This window comes from Electrophorus electricus, chromosome 13, assembly GCF_013358815.1.
Source record: "Electrophorus electricus isolate fEleEle1 chromosome 13, fEleEle1.pri, whole genome shotgun sequence".
NCBI classification, from domain to species: domain Eukaryota; kingdom Metazoa; phylum Chordata; class Actinopteri; order Gymnotiformes; family Gymnotidae; genus Electrophorus; species Electrophorus electricus.
In genome coordinates, this window is record NC_049547.1 from 22,772,865 (window position 1) to 22,785,474 (window position 12,610).

The window sequence follows — 12,610 nt, forward strand, 5'->3', positions numbered from 1 at the left end:
AAATTAATACTCCATAATGGTTGATCAGACACTAGATGCGCTGTTGAGTCAGAAATGGATGTTATCAAAAGGAGATGAACAGCTAAAACCAGAAAATTAAAGTCCCTCACCCCTGGGCTAGAATCTTGCTTTAAGTTTGGAAAGCAGACAGAACGTAAACTTAAATAGCAAAGAAAACGTACCTGAATATTATTTCCTTTTACCAGAAGCAAACAGGTTTTGGCAGCATGTTTCTCAGCATCAGCTCACGAACCAATCAGCAACCCTAACCCGGTGAGTACTAAACACAGGCCAATTGCTTTCGGTTTGTTTGTAGCTAGTTCGTTTCAAACCAATAAAACTGACCAACGGAAGGAAAGAACCAGACAGTTTGCAGGAGCACTCCAGGAAAATCAAAGTGAAGACCACAAAATGCAAGAAAACTACTTCCTTTTGAAAAAATATAGAACGTGGAAATTCAGTTATGAGGCATGAGACCAGAATGGCGGCAGAATCGCCCGTTTCAGAATGAGGCTTTATTAACATACAATAGACAGAGGGTGACAAAGCAAGAAAACAAAAACCAATATTCTTAAATGACAAGTAAAAAATGACTCAACACCCATCTCAACCAAGTGAACAACAAAACTGGTAAAATGAAGCCTAAACAATAACTGATGACATAGGGGGGAAAAAATAAATTTAAATTCAAGATAAAAATATAATGCAGTAAAAAAGGCGGCCAGGCAGCGGTCACTCGTTCTGAGTGCGGAGGGGTAATCTGGCTCGAGAGGGTGTCAAAAGGCTGTCTGACACCTTGGAGCGGTTCAGGGAAGGATTGGGCTGGTTCTTCTTGGTCTTTTTCTGCAGGGAGATCATGAGTGAATGAACAGGTTTTCTAGTTGTAATTTCAATTGGTTCGTTACCCGAATGCAAAAAAGGCCAAACTCGAATAACCACCCACTGGTTACTAAAAATGGAAATGAAGTACTAAAATAAAATTTAAAGAGGGTGCTTGCACTAGCGAAGGTACCTTAAAGAAGGGAACCCTTCCTTCCTCGCACGTCAGGTTCTCGTCCACTATGGACGGCTCCGCCGAGTTACTTTGGCTGGAGCCACTGACATCGTCCTCCAAGGAGTCCTACAAACAAAGGAAGAAAAGCGAAAAATAGTTTGGCGTCCTTGACAAGGATCTAGATCCATGCTGGTGATTCACACAGGACAATTGAGAGAATCCAGTCAACCTAGCTACCATGTTTTTGGACTGTGGGAGGACACCCACAGACATGGGGAGAACATGGAACTCCCCTCAGATGGGGACTTGTGTAGAAGGTATCCGACTTTAGTCAGGGTGAAAAATACCCAGATCCAGTTTTACACACTGATTGGCTAGTTTATTGCATGGGACCACGATGGCTCACAGAATCAACAAGTCAAAATTAGTAACCATCTAACAGATGTTCACCCCAACAAAAGTCCCTATCTGGGTGGAATTTTCCAACCATATATCTTTGAGCCTGCATCAGAAATTATTTCAGAAACTGAACAGCAGATGATTAGGGAATGTGGAGATGACCATCACATTGCATGGTGGGAGACATCCCCAGATTGTGATATTAGGCCTGTTTTGCAAGTTCCCTGGCTCAGTGTGTTCAATTTGCATTCATTTATTTTACGTGCATTATAAGCTGTCCACATAACCAGCACGTGCTGTACCTGGTCGACGACTTTCTCCTGTTCCTGCTCCACGAGGGGTTCACAGTGACCGAGCATGCTCATTAGCTGCTCCTGCTGAGTTCTAAACTCCTCCTCCAGCTCGGCCCTGCTCCGCAGCGGGTCCAGTGTACGAGGGAACATGTACTCCTTGCGTTGTGGCGTGGTGCCTGGATGCACGAACATTATTGCACTTTAAGGTTTAAATGGAGATGCAGTTAAACTGGATACCAGAGAGCCCAGTTCACTATGTCCATTTAGGATTGTAGCTTCATGCAGTGGTTGCCATAAAGCGGGAAATTTCTGCAGCACTCAACTGCTGCAGACATGGCCACACCCCTCACCTGTGGGCAGGTCCTGCTGCAGTTCAGTGCTGAGGAAGCTGGTGACTGCATCCAGCGTCCGAGTGGCGAGGGCAGACAGCTCCTCTCTGTGCTGCTGCAGGGTGACCTGGTCTTCACCTGTTTGCAATTCCATGCCCCTCAGGACCCCACAAAGATCCTGCTGCACTGCAGTGATACGGGCTCGGCTGGCTTCCGTTACAGCCTGCGCGCGCTCCTCCATGTGCTACACACACACACACACACACACACACAATTATGAAACTCTCGAGATCTTACTGTGGTTTAAAACAAGTCTTCAATTTATAGATGGGGCAACTCGAGTAAAAGTTTCTGTTTGTACAAAGACACCAAACCTACAAGTCCAACAGCTGTGTACCTTTTGAGACTGAGCAGATACCACAAACACTAATAATGTTGGTGACAAGACGCATTCCATCACTACTACTCAACCCGACCTACAGCGTTTCTTCAGGAGCAAGGCATTGCTTGTGTTTGTGAAGAACTCCAAAAGGACCAGAAGCTAAACCATGCTGCCTTGTACATTACCTCCAGCAAGTCTTGCTGAGCAGCCTTGACCTCCCTGACAAGGTCAAGCTGTTCCTGGGAGTGCTTCTCAGTCAAGTCCCTGGCTGTGTGGTACCACTGGAGGCCCGAGTTGGCCAGCGAGTCCAGAGAGGAGTGCAGGAGGTCGCAGGAAAGAGCACCCTCCTCCAGCGCCACGTGGCACTCCGGTGTCACTGCGTTCATCGCCGAAGCCACACTGTCCACTTCGGAGCACAGGTGAGCACTGACCAGCGACACCCCTGTCTCAGACGTCTCACATTTACTGAGAGAGAGAGGAGAGAAGAAAAAAAAAACACCCACCATGCAAATACAGCATTATAATTCTACAGTCCATAGAATAAAAGCAAGACTGTGCTAGGCTCTATTCTAAAACACAGGTCAGCTGCATCATCTCTCTGAGGAGGCAGATTTCCCCCCCCATGCGCACACTACATAGGTCAAGTTCTGATGTGCACATGTTTAGATGGAGGGGCTTGGGAGAAAGTTTGTGGACTGCAGGCGGTGGCGGCACTCCCATGGCAGTTAGTCTGGCAGGAATTCAACTAAATCAAATCTGATTTTTAAAATGGTAGTTACAAAAGGATGCAAGGCAGGACAGAAGAATCACAAAAGCATATTTTAGTGAATGACAAATTCCCCAAAGACTCCTCACCCCTCTAGTGAGCGTTTCAGACTCTCCATTGCAGGTCGCTGCGCTTCTGAGGCCTCTCTGAGGCCTTTCAAGTCAGTATGGGTGTCGAGAGCCAGGAGCTTCATCTGGTCCTGCATACACTGGAGGAGCTGAGCAACCCGCTACAACACAAAGGCAATAACTCAAATCGTGGCGAACAGCAGCATTACACAAGCATGGCGCAACACACCCACATCATGCCATGCCGAATGGCTTAATGGCTATACAATTGAATTTTTCCAGAGGGGAAAAAAAAGAAAAAAAGAAAAAAAAGAAGGTGTGCCAGATGTGGTTTAAAAACAAAACCACCTCAAAGTGCACAAGACACACACCGCCTGGTGTTTGTGGCCGGTCTGTCCAATTTGTTCTTTGAATGCGTCGTGTTCGGCCTCGAGGGCAGTGAAGCCCTGCACAGCCGTCTCCCTTATGCTTGCCAGTGCTGCCACATTGCCAGTGAAAAACGTGGCCATCTCCACCTTCAGCCCCTCCAACTAAGGACAGTGAGTGAAAACAGATATTCCCCTGCAGCCCTGTAACCACACATTTACAAACAAACAGCACACCGTTCCCACCTAGACGGTTTAAACACAGCAAACGTGCTCACACCTTTTCGGCCAGCGCGCTGTATTTGTGGAGCGTCCGTTTCAGGTTGTCGTTCAGTTTAGTGACGGCCCTGATGGCAGGCAGAGCCTGGACCAGAACAACATCCTCCAGGTGAAGCTTGTGCTGGTCCTGTTGGGCAACGACGCACTTAATACACAGTCCTGCACCTCCACACATACGCAACAACCCACAAGCCAACCCAAACCATGATCCCATCAGGAACAGCCTGACACCATCTATGAAAGCCAGCCAAAACTCCCATTATGGTAGGCCAGGGTTTAATTTAAAGATTTTACATCTGAGCAGTATTTTGACACCTTTTCTAAATTAAAGCCACCATGTGTAATTTAGATCCCCACCCTTGATGCAGATGTGACTGCCAAACTGCGCACCAAACTTGTGTTAACCCCATCTTAAAAAAAAAACACACTGGTATAATCAAAATCATTTGTCTCAGTCCTTTACCCGACAACCATCATTACCATCTGGTGAAGAGGATTTGGGTACCATCATATCAAGTTGCAGCACAAGTTATTTAGCTTCGGTAGTAGATTGACCGGGCCGCACTGACCAGCAGTTGGAGGACGGCGTCCCGGCTCTCCGGCGTGAGGGCCTCCTGCTGCAGCAGGCTGCTCTTACAGCCATCCAGCCCTTCCCCAACTGCCTCCCGCAGAACGCTGCAGGAGCTGAGCACGGACTCCAGGGCCTGCTCACACACACGGCCCGTCCCCTCCAGCAGCTCCGCTACAGACAGAGCCGACTGTCACACAAACGGACTGTACGGACCATAAAACTAAAGCTGTGTTTTAAAACCACAACAAAACCCACCCTGGTCACCTCAAAACAGGATGTATTCACAGTAGCCATTTCTGCTCCACTCCACCCCCCACCCTTCAAAGCCACTATGAAGGCGTGCGACTGACCAGTGCCGTGGCGGTACTGGTCCAACATGGCAACGTGCCGGGTGCTCTGCTCCTGCAGTGCGGTCTGCATGCTGCTGCAGCTCTGCTCCATGCGGCGGGCGAAGCTCCACTGGGCTGCGCTGTTGTTCTCCTCCACTACTCGCACCCGCTGCAGCTTGGCATGAAGGCCACCCACGTCTGCCGCGCTGGCCTCCGCCGTGCTCAGCAGCTGCAGCGGGACACCAGACATCCGTTAGGACAGAACGAGGCTTTAATACAGATGGTTCATATGCCAAGAGAAATGGCAGCAAGTGAGAGCAGAAATCTAGGTCAGGTGGACACTGCTCAGTACCACTGTGGATCTTTGATTTATAAGAATATAATGCATTACATGACATGACATCCATTACATCAGTGTTCAGCTCAACTCATTAACATAGCTGAAATGATTGTGAACAATTTCTTGACCATCAATTAATCAGGTTAACGAAAGGAAATATGGCAATTTAACATTAGTTTCAAAACGAGAACAAATACCAAGGATTACATCTTGTGCTGTTATTTATATTTGCAAAAAACTAAAGCAGATCTGCGGTGCTCTGAAATTGCTTTTGCAGTAAGGCTTAAACTGCAGATCGGGCACCATTACACTGAGTACAGGTTATTCTTACAAGAACTTCACTGCTGTTCAAATAGCTTTTTCCATTAGAAATTAAACAGTCCCTGCGCGTTTGGCAGCCACAGACCTGGTCGGCCATGCTGTACAGTTTGCACTCTCTGGTCTGTAGCTGAGCGGTGATGAATGCCTCCTGGCTCAGCCTCTGCCTGGTCTCACTTAGGTCCTTGTGAGCCTCTTCCAATAGCTGGTTCTTCTCCTGTAGCTCTCCAGTACACTGGTCTAGCCTCTGCTTACTGTCTGAGAACAGCTCCAGCATCTACACACAGGCACACACTTCTTATTCTAATGAGCATGCATGACAGATTTGGTTGTAAGAAACCAAAGCAGGAGGAGGCCAAACAAATGTGCTGAGTGTCTCCCTCACCCGCTTGAGTTCGTCCTCTACAGCAGCGATCCGCTCCGTGTACTCTGCAATCTGCTCCTCCTGACTCACCAGCTTGATGTTCATGCTCCTACAAACAAGCACGCATGCACACTTAAAAAGTAGGACACATCAGGATGACATTAAATAACACAACAAAACAGCTCTCTTTTTTTTAAAGTTTAAGATCAGGATTTAAGAGTACTTCATTAAATTCTTTAAATGGGCAGTTTTTTTGTTTTTTAGGAAAACTGACACCTTCTTAAGGCCAGACATCTACACATACTCAAAGTTCTCAGGGGTGATGTATATGCCATGCTTATCACGAGTGGCAGCCAAGTCTCTTTTCAGACGTTCAATCTCCTCTGTGTATTCCTGGACAAAACCAAACACGATCGCTCATTATAAAACAAAATCGATCTGATCTGTGCTGGTTGGATGAAATGTGGTCACGGACATTCTAGAGGGGAATGCAGGGGTCTGGTGAAACCTGCCTTGATCAGAGTCCTCTTGGTGAGTTTCTGGTTCACCTCAGGCTTGTTCATAATGTTCTTTGCTCTGTTAGCATAGTCCAGTGTGCTGAGGGTCTCCTGAAGTTAGTATACAACCAAACATTAGTCACAGTCTCAGCATCTGTATGAGACCAGCTGTGTGTAATAAATCTCTTCATCCAACACAGCAAGCTTGGAGCCATTTTAAGCAGTGTACATTTACAGACTTAAACATACCAGTAAAATATTCCAACACAATAATGCAAACTTTGGACAGAAAATCTATGGCTAAACCACTGCATATGAGAAATGTATGCACTCAATATTTGCAGCATCCATTCCCCTGAGCATCAGAGAACCCACCTCCAGGTTGATGGAGGCCGGGGAAACGGTGGCGATAATTGAAGTTTTGGTACGCCCTCCCAGGGAGTCCTGAAGAATGCGGGTGAGCTTGGACTCGCGGTAGGGCACGTGAGGACGCCGCTCCACCAGCGCCGTGATGACCCGGCCTAGGGTGAGCAGAGACTGGTTGATGTTACCAGCCTCGCGCGCACGCTTGTCCACCGCCCCCGAGCGGCCGATGTTCTCACTGCCCGCCAGATCCACCTGTGCAGACGGGGAGGAGTGGGGAGTGACAGACTGCGTAAAGGGTCAGAAAAGACATGCGTGCTTGCAGACTAAAACATGCTGTACTATTACACATTTGGTATGAGTGGGCAACGTTAGAAAAGGTCTCAAACCAAATGTAAACAGGATTTGGTTGTTTAGATAAATACTGTAGAGCTTTTCAGGAACATAGGATCACTCAGATGACACCAACACAGGAAATCCTCACCAGGTTGAGTTTGCCGATCTTCACCAGCTCCTCTCCGTCCAGTGTGACCTCCTTCATGTGAATTGTGACCGAGAACACGGAGTGGGATCGGCTGAAGAGGAGAGAAGTTCAACCACCACAAGCACACTTACGCATTCTTTTTTCTTAGTTTAGGAAAAGCCCAGTTATTCACTAGACAATCATAATGCAAATCCCTTCACCCGTATGGTCCAGGTAGAGGAGATGCACCCACAGCCCACACTTCCCCCGACAAACCCCCTCCGATGGCCAACTTTGGATATGGCAATGATGCCCACAGGACTTGCTTTCCTACCTGGAGTAGGCGTTCATCAGTGTAGAGGCAGTCTTCCTCTTAGCAGCACCTCTCTCCAGGATCTGATACACATCGTTCTTGTTATGCACCATGATGTCTTCCAGTCCCTTGACGATTACACCTCTCTGACAAAACAGAACTGCACATTCAGCCTCTGGTCTAAATTGGTCACAGTTCAGAAGCCTTCTCAAAGACAGCATGACTCAACCATGTATACCTAAGGGGTAAGAGGTGATCAGAAATACTTGAGCCACTTAGATTATCTATATTCCCTGTCATTGATTCATCACTAGGATACAGTCACACATTCGCTTGTTTATGCAAGTCACCTTAGAGTGTACCAATTTAATAATTAATAGAACACAGACCTTGTTCCTGGGGTCATCAAACAGCTGCAGCCGCTCTGTGACATCAGGCGTGGGGCTGAGGAGGTCAAACAGCTCTTCGTTATAGATCTCCAGCAGGGAGACCTTCACCGAGAACTCTGTGCCATTACTGGTAAGCTTCTCGAAGATCTGGTGGAGCGTACGAGGGATGATGCCGGCCAGGGGATCCTGGTGTGGAGAAAAGAGGTCAGCCTAAAATTCCAGAGACTCTTCACAGAAGAATAATCCATCATGTTTTACCTCCTCCCAGGTAAATTCCTCATTGGGGGTTCGCTCTCCCTCCATCGTGAACGTCTTCCCTGTCCCTGTCTGTCCGTAGCTTTACATGGAGGGGAAAACCAGCTGTTAGAATACAAATAAACGCAAAGTACATAATTGTTTTTGACTTGAAGCAATGTCGCAAAAACCACTCACGCAAAAATTGTGCAGTTATATCCCATAATAACCTCATCTAAAATGGGGCATACCACACTCCTGTACACCTCTATTTGTTTCGCAGACTGACCGAACACCTAGAAATTTTTTTTAAAAAGAGAAAAAGTGTGGGTGACAGGCTTGTATCGTGCGACTACATCATACTACATATACAAGAAACAATGACATCATAAGACGGGGCACAAGTTAGTTAGCTAACGCAGTCTAAACACCCACCATGTCAAAGGTGTAGGTTTTTTTAGAGGTCTTGTCACTGACTCCGCCGGTGCGTACCGACACCTCTTTTCTCTGCTGGTCACACTCGACGACGCCATGCGAGCCGGACTTGCATTCCACCGTGTTGAAAGGTCTGCAGGACATTTAACACGATTAAACAGTTCATCCAACCACCAACTAGCGCATGTTTTTACAAAAAAATAAATACCTGCATCGCACAACGACTTGGATATTTCGCCCCTTCTCTTCCTTTTTTGCAGCCGGTAAAAGGCCGTTTGATGAAGACATTGTCAGAGAGCGCCTTCTAGTCGAGTTCAGGTTAGCGGGCTTCTCTGACAAATGTCCGTCTGGCACAATCTAAAGCAATCAATAGTTACACACAAATGTAGGTTAACAACTAGAGAAATAACTTCAAAAATCGCCCTAGCTCAAATAAATAAAATAAAGTGGCACATAAAACTCGAAAGCGAAACTTATACCCAACACCGAACGTTAATTATGTAACGCTAGGTTAACTGGCATCTACAGTTAACGTTAGCTAGCTCTGGTTAGAAGGCTTGACTAGACAGCTAAGATACGCTATTAGTTACCTGGCTGGAAAACACATCTAAGTAATCGCAGCAAAATAAACACACAAGCCACCGACGGATCAAGTTACCCTCGTCGATGTTTCGAAGGGAGAGCCAAAATCTCGCCAACTCCTTGACGGAACTAGATAGCGCAGCTAAAGCGGCTCGTGCTAATACTTCACACTCGCCAAAATCAAACTGGCCAACAGAAACGCACGTAGCTGGATTTGAATGTTGCGCGCGAGCAGGACGTAGCCAATCCGTGGAAAGAAATTGAAGACCTGCAATTTAATTGGCCACAGTGTCGGAAAGGGGAGGAGCCCGGGATCTAACATTTGGTTTGGTTTGCAGTGCCGTGTGCTTTTTAAAAGATGGATTTCGTAGTTCGACACAAATTAGGCGTAGGTAGTTATTGTGAATACCACACACACACACACACACACACACACACACACACATTATATATATATATATATATATATATATATATATATATATAAACATTAATCTAAACATTAAGATAAGCATTGCATCCAACAAGCAGGACAATCCAAAAATCATCATCAGACAAATAGAGTAACCATGGTGATCAGGAGCAGCAGACAATAGGTTAAGGCATGGTCCAAAAAGCAGAAAACACGGTGCACAGGACAGATTACAATACAAGATTACAATAGCAGCAGAAACAAGCTCAGGAATTGCCTAGACAAGGTTTTTAAACAGTAAGTGACGCTAGTCCACATTTGTGCACAGTGAGGGGCGTGGCCAGTGACTAGAACAGCGGTGAAGCTGAGTGGCGTAGTCTGCTGAAAGTAGTCTGTTTCACTCACACATCAACATGTGGGATGAGCAGGACTAAGACCTGCAAGGGATTTAACCTTTAAGAGATAATCTGTTCAGAACATCCTAAAACATTTTAGGAAAGTTCTTAAGGGCTATGGTAGTGTTATTCAAATGAGTTCATGAAAGTTTGTAAGGGTTACATTAGGGTTGATCGAATGAGATCATTCCATATGACCTCTATAAGGCTTCATATAATAAGTGCTGTTAGCCTCACAGATGTACTATATCTGTCGCCTTTAACAGCAGGCTACGCTTCACACCACGTCTCTTCTGCCCTCAGGCGGTTGGCGGAGGAGATGCCTAACCTGCAGGAGTACCTGGAGAAAGAGGACATCGAAAAGAAGCTTGAGCCAAACCAATGAGGAGCTGCTCTGTAAGTAAAATATAAATATCTGTAAATATCTGTATAATATGTAAATAAAAGGAAGAAGTGGTTGTATAGTGTAGTCGTTTGATTATAAATAATCTCATAATAATTTTATCCACAAATTCTCTATTTATCGTTTTTTCCTGATCAATAATACAAAAAGAAGAAGAAAAAAAGATGAACAGCACCCTCTAGCGATGAACCTCAATTATTTCAAGATAACTGTAAAACATGGCTAGGTTAAGTCGGCGTTAGAACAAAAAATGCTCAGATTAACTTGTGTCTCATGGCACGCATCTGAGTTTAAAATGAAACACAATGAAATCAAATTAAATTGACCCAGCTGCAACAGGCTCAGCAACCACATTTAATTTCATTGATTGGTCAGTTAGCCAGGCTATACAAAACAGGCTATTGTTAGAAATTCTGCACATGTGCTTCGCTTAGCTTCACATCTCACACTGCTTATAATTATAAGATAACGTATCCACGTTCGTAATAACGTGGTGAAATCTGCCAAAAATGGTGAGACTGAGCATAATGAGTAATAAGACAATCTGAGCACTTAGTCCACATATTTCTAAATGAGCAGAAAAAGTTCCTCCAAACAATATAAAGCACACAATTCTATATGGGAAAACGGTTACGTTTGTCATTAAGAGAAGCACTACTCATTACACAAATGTCAATAACCGTCCTAATATTAATAGTTCAACAGTCTTCCTCTGTCTATTATACGCACTGTACACATGTTAAATATCTGCCTTGAAATTACAATGAAGTGACTTCCGGGCGCACTGAAAATTGTTATATACACACAGACACCCCCATACCAACATAAGCATAGTGCAACTCTTTGTTTACGCACCAGAGATTGAGTGGGCAAGTGCGTGTATATGCGAGTTTAAATTATTATACACAAATGTACGTAGTAGGCTATTTATGTGAAAATGTTTCATATGTATGTACAAGTAGTGTTTCCCTGATTTCTCCCTAAATGGCCCCTCATAGTTCAGCAGTAATGAGGCTAGTTAGATTTTGCTCAGAATTAAGTACACTTTGGGATGTTATACGCATCACAGTCTCCGGTGAGCCGTACATGGTTGATCAATCCAGGTCGAGGTAGAGTCACTGCATTAATGACACGTCTGTTTGCATTGCCAGTTGTTGCTATGGCAGCAATGAAATTAGGAAATTCAAAGAAAAACAACTCATCTACGCTCTTGGAACTTTAGAACCCCATATGTCCTGTGGCCCAATGTCACACGTGAGGGGAATCCCATCAACACCTTTACAGATCAGTCTGTGGAAAGACACTGAAGAGGACAGAGGAAAAATGAGGCGTTTCTGGAGATGGTGTGCTGGACGCATCGAGGACGAATACACAGACACAAAGGATGTGGAGGGTAAATGTAAATATAATGCCACTCACACCTGCGGTTGCTGGTGCTGCCACTCATACATGTGGTTAAAAGTCCTTTTTTGTCTTTAGCGCTGCATTGTCGCCTCTATCTCCCAATAATTCATACTCGAGGCTTTAGAAATCTAATTCTTTTGGGGGGTATATGCCATTTCCTGTTATTTGTGCAGAATACACACACTTTCACTTTGGAATCCACAAAGTTTTATAAATGAGGTCCCTGAATAACATCAATCTATTTCTACACTATATGGCTTGCTAATTTCATATGTCTGTGTGTCTTTCTGTTTGTCTGTGTGTGTGTGTGTGTGTGTGTGTGTGTGTGTGTGTGTGTGTGTGTGTGTGTGTGTGTGTGTGTGTGTTATACCAGCCCATAGAGGAGGACATGAGTCTGAAAGTGGCGCTGGAGATGAAGAACCAGGACATCAAAGATCAGCACGATCTTTTGGTCAAACTATATACTCTGTATGTAGTACCTGGTTTAACACTATATCCTCTGTATATATACTATATACTGTTTATGTAGTACCTGGTTTAACACTATACCCTCAGCTTACTCTAGTCTGCAGATGTGAAGAAATTAAACAGAATGTGTATCTGTGTATATGTGCGCACCTGTATGTGTCTGGTTGTAGTATTATTTAAAGGGTCAAACTGCGTGAAGTGTGCCCAGGCCCAGAGCTACTTTGCTGGGCATGACTGTGTGACCTCTTGTGCCTGGAAGTCTGGTTGTAGTATTATTTAAAGGGTCAAACTGCATGAAGTGTGCCCAGGCCCAGAGCTACTTTGCTGTGCATGACTGTGTGACCTCTTGGGCCTGGAAGTCTGGTAGTAGTAGTATGATTTAAAGGCACAAAGTGATTGAAGTGTGCCCAGGCCCAGAGCTACTTTGCTGGGCATGACTGTGTTGACCTCTTGGG

At 45.3% G+C, this 12,610-nt stretch overlaps 1 protein-coding gene across 2 annotated transcripts; it reads right to left on the reverse strand.

The window, feature by feature from the left end:
• Positions 1–482: 482 nt before the first annotated feature.
• kif11 (kinesin family member 11) lies at positions 483–9,242 on the reverse strand. Of its 2 annotated transcripts, none has more exons than XM_035533145.1 (23): positions 9,150–9,242; positions 8,700–8,848; positions 8,492–8,624; positions 8,255–8,352; positions 8,081–8,159; positions 7,823–8,008; positions 7,455–7,579; positions 7,142–7,232; positions 6,670–6,912; positions 6,310–6,405; positions 6,102–6,190; positions 5,819–5,906; positions 5,522–5,710; positions 4,797–5,004; positions 4,445–4,617; positions 3,877–4,002; positions 3,603–3,761; positions 3,253–3,392; positions 2,583–2,862; positions 2,037–2,259; positions 1,696–1,862; positions 1,013–1,120; positions 483–843 (listed from the first exon to the last, which is right to left on the reverse strand). In XM_035533145.1, exons 2-23 carry the CDS (start codon positions 8,777–8,779, stop codon positions 733–735), a joined length of 3,192 nt encoding a protein of 1,063 aa, XP_035389038.1. In that variant the 5' UTR covers positions 8,780–8,848; positions 9,150–9,242; the 3' UTR covers positions 483–732. The 2 variants fall into 2 exon arrangements, with proteins under 2 accessions (XP_035389038.1, XP_035389039.1); XM_035533146.1 differs by having other exon boundaries at positions 9,082–9,151.
• Between the last annotated feature and the right edge of the window lie 3,368 nt (positions 9,243–12,610).

What these genes read in the sequence shown, in the direction of transcription:
- kif11 (XM_035533145.1), bottom strand. Translation starts at nt 8,779, where the DNA reads ATGTCTTCATCAAACGGCCTTTTACCGGCTGCAAAAAAGGAAGAGAAG. An exon ending in AAACCTACACCTTTGACATG is followed by an intron (nt 8,353 to 8,491) that starts GTGGGTGTTTAG and finishes AAAAATTTCTAG; the next exon opens with GTGTTCGGTCAGTCTGCGAA. An exon ending in AGATCGGCAAACTCAACCTG is followed by an intron (nt 6,913 to 7,141) that starts GTGAGGATTTCC and finishes CCGTCTGCACAG; the next exon opens with GTGGATCTGGCGGGCAGTGA.